Consider the following 17,684-nt stretch of genomic DNA (forward strand, 5'->3'; position numbering starts at 1 on the left):
AATAATATAAAATCATATATAATACATATCATGTAATTTAGAATGTCATCATTTTTAAGATTTCAGGGTCTGCCTCCATTTTAGAGCATTTTAAAGAAAAATGTAGTGATTTGACTTCTGCAAGAAACTCCAAAAGATGAGTTTTTCCCTTTAGAAATCAGTTAGCAAATCAGGTTTAAACTAAGAGAAAGGATTCAAAATAAAAATCCGTAGGAAGCTTTTCTGAGTTGGCCATACAATGCTAGCAGCAAAACAAAGTCTAGTACCCAAAAAAGTGATATGTGAACTGCAGTTCACCACATGCTCTAAGTCCAGAGTAGGTCTGATTTAAATCAAAAATTTAGCCCTGAAGGGGAAAATGGAACAGAGTTTTTGTTAGTTGGCATTAAAAAAATGTATTAATCTATATAATTTCCTTTATTTAAATAACTTTATAGGTCTGATCTTTTGTGCAAGGTAATATGAAAAAAAAGTATTAAATTAAGAAACTTCCAAACTTTTAAAATGTAATTCTGATGAAAATATTTTGATGTTTCTAAATGATCAATATTAAGAAATATTGCTAAATAATTCTAACATCTAGGATTATTGGTAAGGACAGATTTTCTCATAAACTAAACATCTGTCCATTTGACAAAAGAATGAATAAAATTAAAGTGAAACAAATCTCTTAGATATTTTTCATTATTGCGTATTTAACTAAAATTTAACTATCTATCCTAAATTGATTAGTAAACATTTTATATGTGGGGTCAAAACCTTTAGAAATGTAATTGACTTCATCTTGCTCTCTATATAGAGTTCCTCTACATGTTAAAAAGTATTGGAAAACAGCCACTATTTTAACATTTATATTTCTATACAAAAGGAAACTTACTGTTATTTTGATTATGATTTATATAATTTGTAAGATTATTAACTGAAGTACAAAGAAAATCTTGTAACCTTGTAAGAGATCTTTAGAACTATCTAGTCCTAAATCTTTATCAAAAGTTTCTGTGATACAGACTTTCAACTGGTAAAAAAAAAAAAAAATTGGTTGGTACTTTATAAGCTTGTTTATATCAAAAGATATGTTTGTTAAAACTACTTTTCCATCAATTTGAGTTTAGTAAGTACAAATTCTGAAGATTTTTTTTTTTTGCTTTTTAAGAAAGACCTATCATTTTACAATTTCCTAACAACCTTAAGAAAAGTTTTAGATGTGGTTTTAAATTTTTTAACCTATAAGCTAATTCAGTACAATAATTTGATATTAACAATCATTTTGTCCAACTTACTTAATGAGATATTGAGGACCCTCTATATTGAAGTTCTCATTGTTAGATTTTGCTATTTTTGATGTAGATTTTTGTTCTGGAGATATATTTAGAGACAAAATGATAAGACCGTGTTTAATGAAGATCTTTTAACATAACTGATAAACACCATTAATAAGCAGTAGCAAAATATCATTTAATTTAAAATTAATAAGTAGTAGCAGAATATAATAATAGCTTTATTGGTCAGGAGGGAAGAGGGCCTCTGCTGAAATTAATTATTGATAATGGTCTTCTGCTTTCAGTGAATGCTGATCAACAACTTGGAAATTCACTTTTCATCTAAACTACTGTAATGAAATGAGACACGAGGACTTTGAATATTTCTGTTGAAGTTTCATTTCCTAGGTCTTATCCACCTGATTAGCTAAATTCTTGCTTACAGTTCTCATAGAAAATTCTGCGGGAGGCTAGGTGGCACAGTGAAGGGCGACTAGGTGGCACATCGGATAGAGCATTGGCCCTGAAGTCAGGAGTACCTGAGTTCAAATCCGGCCTTAGACACTCAATAATTACCTAGCTGTATGGCCTTGGGCAAGCCACTTAACCCCATTTGCCTTGCAAAAATCTTAAAAAAAAAATTCTGTAGTTTTCAAGGCAGTAAATATGTAAGTCCACTATCTGCAATATTGAAATGTTTTGTCATTAGATAAATGTATCTTAAAGTACTGTCAATAGAAAAGATTTTGCTGTTTTTGATGTTAATTTCTTGTCATTTCCATAGCATAGATAAGAATTATGTTAATCTACTGAACACAGTAAATAATTCAATTTCTGAAGAATCTTATTTTCTTCTTTTCTGAATGATATGAGTATATTTTGGGTATTAGTATATAAACCTATAAAACAAAAGATGTAAAACCCATCATGTTCATAAGTTAAGTAAAGAAATCTCTATGATGTTTTTGTTTAAAAAGTAAGAATTCAGTATGAAAACATTAGGTTTAATGAAATATAATAATTCATGTGTCACCCTACTTGTAATTCTGATTTTTCATATGCGTTCATTTGGTTTCATTTGGAATTATAAACACCAGTTTGAAAGGCATGCAAATTATTTTCAAGTCACCTAAGATGTTCTAATAGTTCAAAAGGTTTCTAAAAGCAATGGTTTGTGTTTGTGTCAATTTGAATATGGATAAAAACTAAGCATTTACTATAAAAAATTTTATATAAATCTGATTTAGATGTGATACAAAAAATTACAAGTTTTTGTTTACTTTATTTCCTTTTTAAGCACAGTCCTAATAGGTGACAACAGAAAGGAGTTGCATTACTGTGATGATCTCTTATTGTTGCCACTGTAAGATTATAGTCACCACATGACATATTTTGGTCCCTCAGAGCTAAATTCACTTTGATTATAGGAAATTGCTATTGAAGGTTCATATGGGACTTTTAATTAGCTTTCTATCTGAGCCTGAGACCAGGTATCCTCAAGGAAACGAATGCTGGACCAATAACCTATGATACCAGAAAACCTATGGGTTTGAGCATGGGTACTGACAGGCTCATTGGGAAAGACTGGGGATACAACTATTTAGTAAGATCTAAAGTTGGATTTTTCAAACTATAACAAAATGCTGGGCATACAGAAAAAAATCAATCTTTGCCCTTGAGGAGTTTACAATCAAAGAAGCTATATACAGGATAAGAAAGAAATCATTCAAGGAAAGGCAGCAGAATTAAGAGGGGTGGGAAGGCTTCCTGCAGAAGGTAGAAGCCAGAGAGGTCAGGAGATGGAGCAGAAGAGGGACAGAACTCCAAGCAATGGACTCCCAGGGCCAAGAGATAACTGTCTTGTCCAAGGAACAACCAGGAGGCAGGGCTCAGAGACCTGCTGAAGCCAATCAATCTTCTAGGAGACAGAGATAAAAAGAAAGGTCAAATGTAAAGGCCACCCAAAAGGAAAGGATTAGGAAACAGAACTGGAAGAAGAGGCTAGATACTGGAAGAAGAGTCTGTCTTTTGTTCTAATCAGTCAAGGAGACAAACAGTTCAAGGAAGAGGAGAGGAGAGGCCAGATCAGGATGACACCTGGCAGGAGGACGCAAGTGGAAAGATGCCTGAGGCATAACCAATAAGATTGAGCAGCTGCTTGGGCATGGGGATCGGGTAAGGGACTGTGAGCACAGGCTTCTGGTTTACTGAAGTAGGGAAGTCTGAAAGGGATAAAGAAAAGGGTGAAATCTTCCCTGACAGACTTCCATGTTGACTTGGAGGTGCTGCAAGGACAAACAGATGATGGATGATATAAGAAGGGAATTCAAGAAAGAAACTTGGACTAAATGTACTGTTGAAAGCCAACTGCCAAGACACTGCTCAAGCCCCAAGAGTAGATGAGACCAGAAGAGCCAGTACTGGTTCACTTGGGGAGAAACTATTTAATAAGAAGCATTGACTCCAGGAGAAAAAGATGCAGGTGGTAGGCTGGGGGAGCACCAATCCTAAGGGACAGGATATGGATGACGGCACTGCAGAAAGAGCAAAGCTGCACTCCCCCAAGGGTGAGTGACTTTGCCTCAATGTCCTCATCCATAAAATGAGTTCAGAAACACTTGTAAACATCAACTGCAAGGAGTCAGTCAAAAACATTGATGAGGCACCTCCCAGATATAGCCAGATATCAGAGAGAAAAAGCCATGGGGAGGAAAAAAAAAAAGATGTAAGATATAAATGGTATAAATGGGAGGAAATCTCTGAGATCAACCTTCCCAAAGAGCAGTCACTCTCCAGTAAATAAATCACAATGCTTCTTCCTCCTTCTAGGATCCAGGAGCCTCCTCTCCTTGACACTTCCTGCCTGGCTAACCTTAGGACATGCACCCTCCTCTCTTCAGTCAAAACCTGGCATCTCCCAGATCCAGGCCTTCACATGGCCAGGGATGCCCTCTCTTCTTATCTCTGATATTCAGGCATCCACCCAATCATGGCTCAGGATCACAGGTGATCAAAGACCTTTTTTCCCCCCAAGGACTTCAAGACACTCCAGGAAAAACTCCTGCAGGTTTTGAGTATTCCATGTCCTGCAAAATGAAGATGCTTATTCCCACTAGCACTAAGGACAGAGAATTAATTCTGGGTCTGATATTTAAGAGAAATGAATTGCATTTCAGTCCCCACTCCACATTCTTCATGTGGCCTGACTCCTAAGTCTCTGGCCCAGGCTGAGCTTGCTAAAGGCCTTATCAGGATACTACAAATTGACCATAGAAAAGAAAGATGGTAGGGGCAATGTTTAAGCTACCTCAAAGAACAAACTGCTTTGAATCTTTTCCCTAACTCCCCACTTTCTCTGTTCTCTGGAACTTCCTGGAAGTTGCTCTGGAACTGCCCTACTCTCTGTCGACCCCATCAGCCTCCGTTGAAGTTAGCTTCTGTTGAAGTGGGGTCTCCCCCATCAGGCTGAGAGTCCCTCCAGGGCAGGCATCCTCTTTGGCCTTTCTTTGTATCCCCAGACCTTGTCAATGTTCAGGGAACACCAGAGACTATTAATAAATATTCATGGACTCTGACTCTACTCTTTCAATGAAGACCATTGACAACATGACCCCTGACTCCAGAAGCCCCTGGGGTTCAGTGTGACCTTCAAAGCCCTTCCTGACCCAACCTTCTCCTCCCTGTCCAATTTTCTCCCAACAAACTCCCCATAACATCTTTTCTCCTCCTCCTCCATCCAGTGACCCTGGCCTTGGCCACTTCACCCACAAGACCCTCTTCCTTCATTCAGACTCTGAGTCTTTTCCCTGGCAGGCCCCCAAGCTTGGAACACCCTAGCTCCTATCCTCCAATGACTGAGCTCCCTGGCTTCCTTGATGTGCCCACTAAAATCCCACCCTCCATGACAAGTCTTCCCTCTCTTAATTCTCTCCTCTTTGTCCTCAGCAGAGCTTGCTTTGTGCATATATTTGTAGAGAAAAGAGAGGATTCACTCGCCACCACCTCCTCCAAATGGTCCTTGGACCCCTCTGCAGGAACCTCCCAGCACCATTGCCAACCCTCTTATAAGGAGCCTTACCTGCCCCCAGGCTGCTAAATGACTGGTGGGTAGTTGAACCACCAGTCAGACCACCTGAGGAGCATTTTTGACAACCGCTATAAATTAAGGTGAATTACTGGTCCATGAAAACTAGAAAATTATATCCACCCAAAACCACCTGGTTACTAATTGAACTGGTTACTAATTCTGACTGGTCTATAGGATCATGGACTGAGGGCTGAACTAGGCCTCAAATACAGAGAAGGAAACTGAGGCACAGAAAGACTAAGTGCCCCAGCTCACCAAAGCAGAGCCAAGAAGGGAAACCAGGTGCTCTCACATTAAACCCACTGGTCTCTGCTGCCTCAACTACCCACTCAGCTTGTCCACATTCCCTAAGCTCAGCCTACTCCCAGGCCTCTCAGAATCTCCAAGCACTGCCCTTCCAAGGGAGCCACCATCTTGTCAATGCCCTTGGCTGAAAGAGAACATTCCTCAGCCCCAAACATCCTGGGGCTGTCCATGAGAACCTGGTCCAGACCTGGCTCTTCTGACTTCCAGCTCCATTCAACCAAGGCATGGCCTCAAGCATGAATCTGAGCAAGGCTGCTAAAGCAGGGCCTCAAACTAAGTCAATAGGCAAGTATGTCAAGATCAGAAACAGGCGATGTTCCTGAAAATACATACCCGCATCCACTCCCTTATGACATCCCCATTTTTAAAAGAAAACATACATGCAAGTTGAGGCCTTTAGATAATTAAGCAAGACTGAAAATTATGCAAATGAAATATATTCAAGTATGCAATGAATTTTAAATGACAGAACTACAGAAAATTTAATTGCTGTATTAGCATGCTATAAAAACACTAATCATAAATGTAAAACAAAGCCAGTATATGCTTAGACCCAAATTTTCTTGGTGATGGAAAAACTCAGAGGAGTTTCCTCCTCCCCTGGGGAGCTCCCTGACCCCCCAGGTGTAACTTGACCCCAAATTCCTTGGAAGCAAGGAAGGGAAGCCCCAGAAGAGGCTTGGTTATTCCTCTCACCCCGCTCCCCCACAAGAATGTGAAACATTGAGTGAGTGCTTGTTGAGTGTCTCTGCAATTCTTTACAAATCCAACTCCAATACTTTCTCATTTCAGTTAAAGCAAAAGACACATGCCATTTGCAAGGACCTGCAGCATCCAATAACATCAACAGTACTGCCATGGTCAGGAGACAAGTTTGAGTTCATTCTTCTATGGGGAAGTTACTATGTTTCTCATCTTTTTTAAAAATTAAATTAACATTTCTTACTGATCAATTAAATGCAGCGTTCACAGACCAAAGTAACCTGGGCAGGTTAAAGAAGAAACATAAAGGAACAAAAGAAAGGGATCATTTTGCCAAACTTCAGAAATAAATCTCATACACACACACACACACACACACACACACACACACACACACACACAAACCCATATACATGGGTGCACATACATAGTGCTTGACCAAATGTCTATGGCCTAGGGACAGAGAAACCTCCTGCTTCTGACTGAGAGGAGGAAGCCACTCAATGGTGGGCCCTGGGAGATTCTGTAAGATTCTATAAGATTCAGAACCCTGATGTCAGAATTAAAACTAACCATTTCCAAAGACAAGAGAGCCCATCAAACTAACCCATTTTTATAAGGAAAGATATGAAGGTCCCCTAAACCTTCCCATACAAAAGCTTCCTAGGCTTAACTATCTAATGAGGAGGCCTTCCATACCCCGCCCAAGTCTAACATGTCAGGCTATGAGGATCAGTGGCTAAGCCACAATTGCTGCTTGTCAGGTGAACCTTCTCCGTGGCTCAGCTCAGAAGATGGCCCAGAATGCCACAGAAAGAGCACAGAGCCGGGGCTCAAAAACAGGCCTGGCCTCCTTCAAGATCTGCTCCAGGTCTGCCTTCTGCAGGATACCTTCCCAGCATCACCAGTGGCGAACATTTTCCCGCTCTGCATTAGAACTCCTTGAGAGCTGGACCTAGCACAGAGAATGGGGGGGTCAATGAAGAGCAAAGTAGGAAGTAGAGGGAAGAGTCATCGGGAGACTCAGTCTGACTGGCACAAAAGGAGGCTCAGCAGCATCAAAGTGCAAGAAATTTACTACAAAGGCAGAGGCTGGGGTCAAAGAGGGTAGAGGGGGCAATGATAAAATGGTGGGCATAGAGACAGCCAGGAGAGGCTGTGGAGAGATCTCCCTGTCTGGGAGGGCCAAAGCCCCCAATGGACATTTCCCAGTCAAGCTCCATAAAATGAGACTGAGGCCTGATGTCCTTTGCTAAACTGGTCCATGGAGAGACAAGGCAGTCTGAGAACTGGAATAGGAAAAAAAATTTCATCTTTCCTTTCACTAATCTCAAACAAAAATCTAGCATTTCCTTCCACTATGAATGGCAACCAAACTGGTGTGGAGAAGGGGTCCCCTCCCAATAGGTCCTTCCTAAGAGCCAGACCCTGTGCCCACTCTGCCACCTGATGCCCCAAAGGCCCAGAGCCTTTGCAGCAGACAGATGCTACTGGGGAAGAGACCAAAAACCTGACACCTGCCAAGTGTCCAGCAAACTATCCTGTGCCAAAGAAATGGCTGGCAAGCATGTGGCCTCCTGAGCCGGTCTGCCATCTGAGCTTCCCGAACGCCTCCGGTGCGCACTGGCTCCAACAGCACTCTGGGCTTGCAGGCAGGACCAAAGCCTCCATCTCTCCTTGATCATGCACTGACCACTAATTCACTCACTGGCTAAATCTTCTGTATCTGAGCAGCTCAGTCAAGCACTGGCTCCCAAAGAAGTGTCTCTTCTGCAAGATCCTCTGAGCAGGTCAGGTCCCCTTTCTGGGCACACGAGAGTGCCCATCCTGCTTGAGCCTAACCCTAATCTGTCCACACCTCACCTCCACTCCAGAACATCCACTCTGTGGGCCGGCCGTAGTCCTCCCTTCCCCACCTCTCTCCCCTTGCCACGCTGTGGCCACTGCCCTGACAAGGACCTCATACCCTGGATCCTGAACTGGCCACAGCCTTCTCCTGGGTCTCCCTCACTCAAGTCTCTCCTCTACTCCACCTGTCATAGTGCTTCTTCTAAAGCACAGGGAGCTGGCCTCCTCAGGAAACTCCACTGGCTCCCTCTTATGTCCAAGACCAGAGAGAAGATCATCTGAGCTGAAAGGCCCCCCAGACCCCCAGCCTGGCTGCTCCCCCACTGAGGTCCTCCCTCTGGTCACCTTGTCTGCATAGTGAACAGTGAGCCGTCTGCCCCATTCAAGTGGGAGAGCCTTAATAGCAGGAAGTGTCATCGTGTGTCTTAAATCCTTGTTGACTGGCTAACTGATAACAAGAGCAAAAGGCAGCCAGCTGGGCCCAGTATACTATACTGGGGGGGGGGGGGAGGTCAAAGTGCTCCAGGTATGTCATGAAGCTGAGGTCCCCGAAAGCTGCCCATTCAGTGAGGACTCTGGAGGGAAGCCTAGCACAGCATAGCCTGGGCAAGAGAAGGGCAACCTTTCTGAAAAAGCAGCCAACTGCTGAGCTCAAACCCTCCTGAAAGAGGTCCTGAAAAGGGAGAGGGCTCGGGGCAGCCTCGAGTTTGTCCCATCGACCGGGCTACTGCCCATCCTGTAGGAGCCTAGGGCTCTAGAAAACTGCCAAGGAATCTGGGAGTACATCAACCCCTCACCCTCATGCTGGGGTGCAGACCAACCCCGACAGATGCCTTCTGTCCTTCCCAAGACCCAGCCCATCAGCATGGGGACCACCATATCCAGGAAGCCTTCCCTGATCCCCACCCCAGCCAAAGAGCTCTCGGGGGCCACTCCAGGCTCCCCTTAGCACTCTGTCTTTCTAGGTCAGACACAACCTTCCTCCTCAGGCGCTCTTCCTGCCTGTTACCATCTCCCCAGGAAGAGGGGAAGCTCAGGGAGAACTATAGCTGGGCTTTGTGCCACCTCAGATCTTCCAGAGAATCCAACAGAATGCCTTGCACACCCTGGGAGGGTTAGAGAAAAACAGAGCTCCATCCTCAAAAAGCCTCTGAGCTAAGGAGTGTGAGGTCTGTCAATTTACCAATGAGGAAACTGAGGCTGAGAAAGGGTGAAGACCTTAGCTGAGTTCACCAAGCCAAGCAGAAGCAGAGCTAGGAGGCCAGTCCAGGGCCCAAAATGCCTTCTCTGTTTGGGCCCGAAGTTCCGTCTAGCTGGCAGGGTCTCCTCTTCCTGCCTTCCCCATCCCTCAATCCCCTGCCCTTGAGCCTCCTCTTCCCTCGGAAGCCACCCCCCATCTTTCCATAATCACACATACAGCAGGAGCCAGGACAACTGAGGGGCCCATGACTATAGGAGGCCAGAGCTAATGGAGATAGAATTTTCTAAGATAATTAATGAAAGACCCTATCCAGAAGCAGTGCATTTTCAATAAATTTAGAATTGCAAGATGGTGTCCTAGAGGTATTTTAATCATAACTTGGTGAAATTCAATCTGAGAACTGCATGACTAAGCGGCACTGCCACCTCATGAAGGCCACTGAAAGCCTGACAACTTGAGACCCTCTTAAAAGGGAAAGAGTCTCTGATTAATTGGCCATCTCTCTCCGACACCAGAGCTCCAAACCCCCAAATGAAAACCAAGGTGCCTGCAGGGGTTGAGCTGTAATTGAAAGAGAATACTTAATCAATAGATTGGCACTGGTAAGGGCTGCATCAGGGCTAGAGATCCGAAGGGCTGGGCTTCCCATTGATGAGCCCTCATTAGGAAAAAGGAAAACTTTTTGAGGCTGGGTCACCTGGAATAAACATCCTCCAGAAAAATAACGCTGTCTACATCTACCCTGAAAATTCAGCCACACCAGCATCTGTTGTGGCAAACTCAACATGGTAAACAGAGGCTACTACCATCTGCTGACCAAGTTCCCTCAGAGGCAACCAAGCCTCCACCAGAGGACTCCGACTCAGTTACCCATCGGGGAAAAGACCTATGGCTGCAACGAGGCATTTGCTCATCAGATGAAGGAGGAGTTCTGGCTGGCCATCTCAGATGTCATCCAGGGGCAGTCCAGTTAGTCCTCCCTGCTCCTCCTCTGGTTCTACCTGGATCCCTCCTCTAGTCCATCTCACCTTATAGAAGACTGACTGACTCACCAAGGATAAACTGGTCTTTCTCTTAGAGACCAAGAAGTCCTGAGGGCAGAGGTTGTACCCCCAAAAGCCTGGCCCAGGGCCAAAGTCTGGCCTAGGGTCCACTCAATATATAGTAAGCACTCAAAAAATATTTATTGAGCTGCAATGAATTAACCATCAGCAATCTCAGGGTTGAGTTCTTATTCTACAACAGGATCTTCTATAACTGCTTTGAGCAAAATACAAAATTTAGAGAAATAAAAATCTGAAAATATAGACACAAGAATGTCATGAATTGGGAATGCCTCCCACTTTCTGACAGCTTGCAATCAAGCAGAGAAAGGAAGCTGGTGTCGATACCGCAAATGTCTGTCTCGTCACTGTCGGGCTCAAACTCAAAGTGATCGGGGGGCCTCCCACTGACCCCAAAGGGAGACTTACCGAAAGCAGTTTCCAGGTTATTGGACGGACTTGTTTGGGAATGCCAGACCAACTCAATTTTCTTAATTCCTCTGTTGAAAGAAAAAGGTTGGGGGAGGAGGAGAGAAAAAGAGAGAGAAGGGGGGAAAAAAAGGATTACTCAAGAACTTTTCCTAGGGTGGCTAATATCCCATAATATGATCAGAACACAGCTGTTCCCATAATTAAACTCTGAAAGGGCACAAATTACAATATTTGCAGATGCTGATATTTTTAGTCATTGACTGTGCAAAAACAAGTCACTTGACACCACATTCAGTTATTGCGGCTAAGTGTGCCGATTTGGATTCCAAGAGGAGAGAGAGGGAGAGAAAAGGCTGGTGCTCTAAGGAAGAACTTCCTGAACTTCAGAGCTTTCCAAGAAGCTCCAAACGGCCAGCCTCCCTGGGTGGCTCCATCGGCCCAAATGCCAGGCAGGAGAACCCTATTGGGCCTCCTAAGAATTCACCATCCGATCAATGACTTTACCAGTCAGAACTCAACCTCTGGGAGAGGCTGTTCTTTCTGAGTTCTGTCTTTTAAACTTATATCACTCCTAACCCTTCTAATATCACAAATTCTCTATCGACTTCATTCATTCCCATCTAATGAAAAGGGCATTAAAAACTATCCAGTATAACTCATTTTCCAGAGAGGGAAACTGAGGTAGAAAGGAGGCAGCTTGACCCCCAAGGAGGCATGGGGCTGGGGAGCAATCTTCTGCCTCATGTTCCCTCTTGCTGTGCTGCTGCATATCTTCTCTCTTTGATCTCTGGGTACAAATGTGTCAGGAGGAAGAGCGTCCCAGTGTTGTAGGGGCCAGGCAGGCATCGTTGATATGAAAGAGATGGAAGTTAAATTACAAAGGCCTCACGTCGAGGTAGACAAAATCTAATCCATAGAGTTTAAAACACGGATAGATGAATAAATTTGTACCAGGGCTGAAAATTAAATAAAACATCAAGAAATCAGCTTGAGAATTATGTGTCAAATGAGTTTGATTCATGGAACCACAGAGGCATTCTAGGAAATAATATTGCTAACTCAAGCTAATCCCAAATCATAGTCTTCCAAACAGTGAAGCCGAGAATCTCTGGATGCTCACTCAAGAGATGAATGTGCATCCAAGTAATTCAGGGAAAATATCCAGGCAGGAGCACGTGCCTGTAACAGCCAAGAGGTGACAGGGAAGTCGTGACTAACTCAGTAAGAAGACAAACAATGAGAGCCACTGAGGGTTCTGCACGCCTCAGCCTGTAAGCTCTTTTAAAGGGGAGGAAGGAGAGTGCTTTTATTGCAGAAAGCTGACCCAACAATACTAGCATTAAAATTTTATATCTAGGAATGAACATGGATTGTTCATGTTACAATGATCACAAGTACAGAATAATTAACTCACTGTCCAAGAGGAAACCATAAACCAGGCTCCAATTGCACAGGGCTGTGCTAGAGAAGGGCTGCTCTGGACAGACATGGGCCTGCCCAAGGGCTCTGCCTGAGCAAGACTTCATCACACTGCCCCTCCAGCATCCAGGTGGCCAGGGAGCCCTGATGAAGCACCTACCATGGGCCTCCCCTCAGGGAGCTCCCAGTCTAATGGGGAGATGACCCACAGAGACTCTGGACAGACAAGCCCCAGGGAAGATTCCCCAAGGGGGCAGTCTGGAGGTCGAAGGCCAAGAAGAGCAGGGAGAGCGCTCCCCCAGGCCAGGGAATGGAAGGCCCAATGAAGTGGCTCGCCAAGGTTACATGCAGGATGCAGGAAGAGCCAGAGTCTTGGGTGGAAATCTCAGCTGAGGGGGATCTTAGGCAATCCCTGGACTTCTTTGGGCCTCAGTTTCTCCAGATATAAAGCGGCTCCCAAGCTACGATCCTGTGGCACTGTTGCCTCTGCCCCATGTCATCAGGCTAACAAAACCACTTCCTAAAAGATGAAAAAAACAAGCCCTCCAGTCAAAGGTCACCACAATGGTGATGGTGTGGTGGTTCGTGGCAAGCAGTTGTGGGGACCAAAGGGATGAACATAGAACATTGAGGCTAGTCCAGGACATTGTAGTGAACTTTAAAACACATTCTCTGTAGAAGTCTTTGAGTGAAACAAGCTGGAAAAGTCAACAGGGTTCTCAGCCCCCAAAAACCCTAGATCACAGACTTGAGAATGAGTAATGAGCCTGAAAACCTGAGGACCACCACCCCTCAAGGAAGCCTGAAAGTCAATGGCAACAAAACAAAGAGGAGAGATGTGACCATCTTGTTCTGCCAAGCAGCACCAGGCTCCACCTCGTCAGGCAAACACTGAAGGACAAAGACATGGGCATTGAAACAAAGATTCAAACAAGGATCCTCTGTGAGGAGGGCCTAAGAGTGGGCACCCAAGCAGTCAAGCCACAGTGCCAGGAAGCAACCTCATCCACACTGCAGTCAGGTCTGGAACTATCAGGAGCGGTGACAATAGTCTCTTGAGTGGTTGATTAACAGCTGATCTATGAGAGTGCAGCTCTTGGGAACCTGCTTGTCTGGTGGCTTCCATCAGGGCCTCCCTTCTCATTGTCCTGACGTAGAGTAGCACAATAGAAGAAGACCAGATCTAGTCTCAGAAGAGACTCGGACTCAATCCTCTATCTGTCACCTAATCCTCATAAGACCAGAGCCAAGCTGCTTCCCCAGCCCAGTTCTAAATCTTGATTTAGATGACTAGGTGAGCCTAGAGGTATTTCAGCTCTCACTTCCCTCCTGCCAGCAATCTTGGTGCTCAGGGACCCTAGAATTCTGCCCTAGGATCAGAGAGGGATAGAGGCTCCTTAACTATCCGTGTTCCCTAGACCATCTTCTTTCTGAAATTCAAACAAAACCCAGCTGTGAGTTTAAAAAAAAAAAAAAGCTCATGCACAGAACAAATACACAAAATCCACACCCAGATTGACTTAGAATCCTTCTGGCAGTGCTGCCCAGTCCTGTAACTGATTCCACACGCCTCCTCCAGGATGGAGAGAGGCCTTGTTCTGGAGATCTCCTCCTATGGTTCATATCATTCCAACACTTTAAATATGCAATAATGAGAGCGACAATTTTCACACACAATAAGAAAAGGCTCGTTTCATCATAAGCAGCAGCCAACGGCCAAAGAATTCATTCCATTTTCATTGGTGAACAAATATCCCCCATTCCCACCACAAATGAAGCAATTATTTTTTTCCTTTAAGTTTTTAAACATTCAGGGTTAGGTTCCTTTGCAAACAGCTGAGAGCTAATGATTAATACCAGGAATAAAAGAAATGATTAAAGAGAAGGCCTTAGTAATATAATCACCAAAATGTGAAGTCTTGACATCTAATCTTTTTCAAATTACTAAGTCTAAGTAAAATAAGCACCAAATAATTGGGTGATGGCACCAGCAATAACTTGTAGTTTACAGCCATGGCTGGAAATATCAAATTCTCAACAGTTCCCTAAGGATGTTATGAAAATCAGAAGCTTAATGTTTGAGCACCAATAATAGAGTGTTTCCCAATCACGCTCTCCATTGCCTTCCGTTTTCTACTAAACGTTCATGAAGAAGATAGAATAAACTCCCCTTGTTAACATTCCACCAAGGAGGAAAAGTCATTGAAGACTGGAGGAAACATCAGCTTATGAGAGGGGAGAGATCTGGGAAATCATGCCTTTTACAAAAAGGGAAACAGAGGCCCAGCGCATGACCCTGCAAACTTCACCATCATTCTAGGTACATCCTTGTGGGATGACCTGAGGAGAGTTCCCACAAAAGGGAGACAAGAGAGCCAGCTCTTGCCCTGCACACCATCAAAGTGTCTCTGAGAACTGGGCAAGGGGCACCACCAACCAGCATAAGCTGAGGACACAGTATGTGCCAGGACCTATAGAAGGTTATTTAGGGAAGGGGGCACTGTGGAAAGCCTTAAAGTACACAAGGGAGTCTAGGAGGACCCCCAGAAAGATCCTATGCAGCCCTTCCTGAGCAATAAGGACCTGGAAATAAAGGAGAAGACCATCAGCTGGGCTATATGAGACGATCAATACAATAAACCCACTAAAGCAGGTGGAGATGCCTGAATTTTGGGAAAGGGAAGGAAGCAGCACTGGGTGAACAACCCAAGTAATGACAGAAAGGGAAAGGAAAAGATAAGCTAAAACACTGAGGGCTTCCAGGGGCTACCCTGGGTCCCGAAGGAGGGGCAAGACAAACTGTGACCCCAATTATTCAGAAGGGGTTGGAAAATGAATATATGTCCCTTGGGACACTCATATCCAAAGGAACCTAGCCAAGGGACAGTGGTCCTGCATAGCAGAAACACCCTTGGGCTCCTCCCCGTTCCTCAGCAAAACGCAGGATCCTCTGACCCCAGCCCCTGATGATTCAGGGCCTCATGACCTTAACCCATTACTGGACAAAAGGCCTTATTCTCTACAGATCCTCACAGCCACACCAGTCATCACCTGGAGAACCCTGCATGTGAAGAGTAGAGAGTGTCACCACAAACAGGAGCTCCCCCAGCATGGCCTTCCAGACCCCTGGCTCAACTCCACAGCAGAGAATGACCAAAAATGTGGCCATGAGGCTAGAGCTTAAGGGCTTCAATGACACTCATGAAAAACTACAACAATCATGGGAAGGGAAGGTTCCCAGCACATCAAGTCCATCATGGAAGATTGATGAAGGACAGGACTAAAGGAAGGACACTGCTACCAGTGCACCCACGAATGAGAACCTGGGCCATCAAATCAAGAGCTATAAGATGGGGGGGGGTTGATGATCAACATTAATGGACTTGCTCATTTCATCAGTGCAATAATCAGGGACAGTTTTAGGGTACCTGTGATGGAGAATACCATCTGTATCCAAAGAAAGAATTGTAGAGTTTAAACAAAGACCAAAAACTATTACTTTTAATTTTTAAAAAAACCTTCATCTTATTATGTGATTCTGCTATCTCTTATATTTTATTTTTTCCTTAAGGATATGATTTTTCTCTAATCACATTCAATTTTGATCAATGTATAGCATGGAAAAAATGCAAAGACTAACAGACTGCCTTCTTTGGGGGGTAGGGAGGGAAGTGAGGTTAGAGGAAAAATTGTAAAATTCAAAAAGAAAAAATAAAGAGCTGTTCTCTACGCTGATTAAAACAGAGGTCACAAGGCAAGGTCATTTTCTTTGAGGATCCCTGTTTAAAGGCTTCTTTCTCTTCCTACATAGCTTCCCTAAATCAGATCATCAGATCATCATGCATAGTAACAGCAACTGTAATGATGATCAGCTCTGAAAGACTTGCCTAATCTGATCAATACAATGATCTTAGACAATTCTAAAGGACTCCTAATAAAAAATGCTATTCACCTTCAGAGAACTGATAAACTCTGACTGCAAACTAAAGTATAATTTTCTCACTTTCTTTTTCTTGCTTTTCTTTGAAATAAGGCTAAGATGGAAATGTTTTGCATGATTTCACATGTATAATTAATATTATATTACTTGCCTTCTCAATGGGCAGGAGAGAAGTGAAAGGGAAGGAGAGAATTTGTAACTCAAAATTTAAAAAGAAAAGAAGATTAAACAAATAAAAATAATTTTTAAAGGAATTCTATACTGGCTCATATTGTCCTATTTCCTGAGGGGAAGAGTCTTAAATTCATAATTGGATTCAAAGTTCCTTGAAGGCAGAAAATTCAAAGATCCTACAAAGTTTAGAAATAGTAGTCTTCCACCTTTGACTTTTGATCCCTTTTCTGGGGAGGCTCAGCAAAAAGAGCAGAGCAGGAAGAAGTAACAGAGACAAGCAGCAGAGTGGAACACTAAGCTGAGAGCCAGCTAACAAGGCAGAAATCCCAGTGAGTAATCTTTCCAAAAAGCAGTATCATCAACTGACACAAGAACTGTGACAATGGCCTGGGCTCCCAGACTCAGTCCCTGTGCTCAGAAAAGGGGAGGACTGTCAGTGGCTACACTGTCCAACTGAAGCAGAGCTCCAACCTCAGCCCCCAGTTCCAAAACAAGGATCCTCTGGGCGTTTCCTCATTTGGAAGCTGTGAGACCCTAAGCTAGCTGACAAGAGCTGGGTCAAGTCTGTGGGCTCAGTCTGCTCTCTTTTTCCTTTCAGACACATTCTTGATTGGATAAGCTGACTCAACTTCCGGCCAAGATGGCAGAGAGAAGACAGGCACAGTTCTGGATGAGCTGACTCTCTGAAAGGAAGAGGAGAGTCAGGTCATTGGTCCAGAAATAACTGCAACTATGATAACGATGATAACAATAAAGTACCAAGCTAAGTGCTTCACAGTTCTCTAATTTGATCCCCACAACAGCCCTGGGAAGAACAACCCAGTCTCCCTGTTTCACAGATGAGAAAAATGAAGCAAACAAAAGTTGCAGAACTTGCCTGGGGTCACTTAGCTAACAAGAGGCTGAGACTGGATTTTGACTTCAGGTCTTCCTCACTCCAGGACAGACTCTATGCACTGGACCACATTGCAGCTGCTCAAAGCAGTCTGGTGAGTCTGTGTTTTTGTAACAGGCAGTATCACACTGGAAGGTCACCACAACTAAGGAGACTGGATGGGGCCAGCAAGATGCTTGGAAGCACTGAAGACCCTGCCAAGTCCAGAGTGCCAGGGACTAGCTGCAGAGAGCATGTGCTGGTCCCGGTATCTATTGAGGAAGACGCACATGCCAGAAGCCCTGCCACAGCCACCTCAGCAAGGGCAGAGAGGATAGCAGGAGGACAGAAGTGTGCCACAGAAGGAGAGCCAGGAGCAACAGCAGGACAGCTGAGGCT

At 44.1% G+C, this 17,684-nt stretch overlaps 1 protein-coding gene across 2 annotated transcripts in view; it reads right to left on the minus strand.

Moving 5' to 3' along the window:
• Positions 1 to 17,684, minus strand: part of TBC1D22A (TBC1 domain family member 22A) — a 357,164-nt gene that overhangs the window by 284,268 nt on the left and 55,212 nt on the right. For both annotated transcript variants that reach the window (XM_074227261.1, XM_074227262.1), the window contains exon 5: positions 10,876 to 10,946. In XM_074227261.1, the coding sequence (XP_074083362.1) occupies positions 10,876 to 10,946 (71 nt within the window). The remainder of the gene's footprint in view (positions 1 to 10,875; positions 10,947 to 17,684) is intronic.

The sequence above is a fragment of the Macrotis lagotis genome, chromosome 2 (assembly GCF_037893015.1).
Source record: "Macrotis lagotis isolate mMagLag1 chromosome 2, bilby.v1.9.chrom.fasta, whole genome shotgun sequence".
Classification (NCBI taxonomy): Eukaryota; Metazoa; Chordata; class Mammalia; order Peramelemorphia; family Peramelidae; genus Macrotis; species Macrotis lagotis.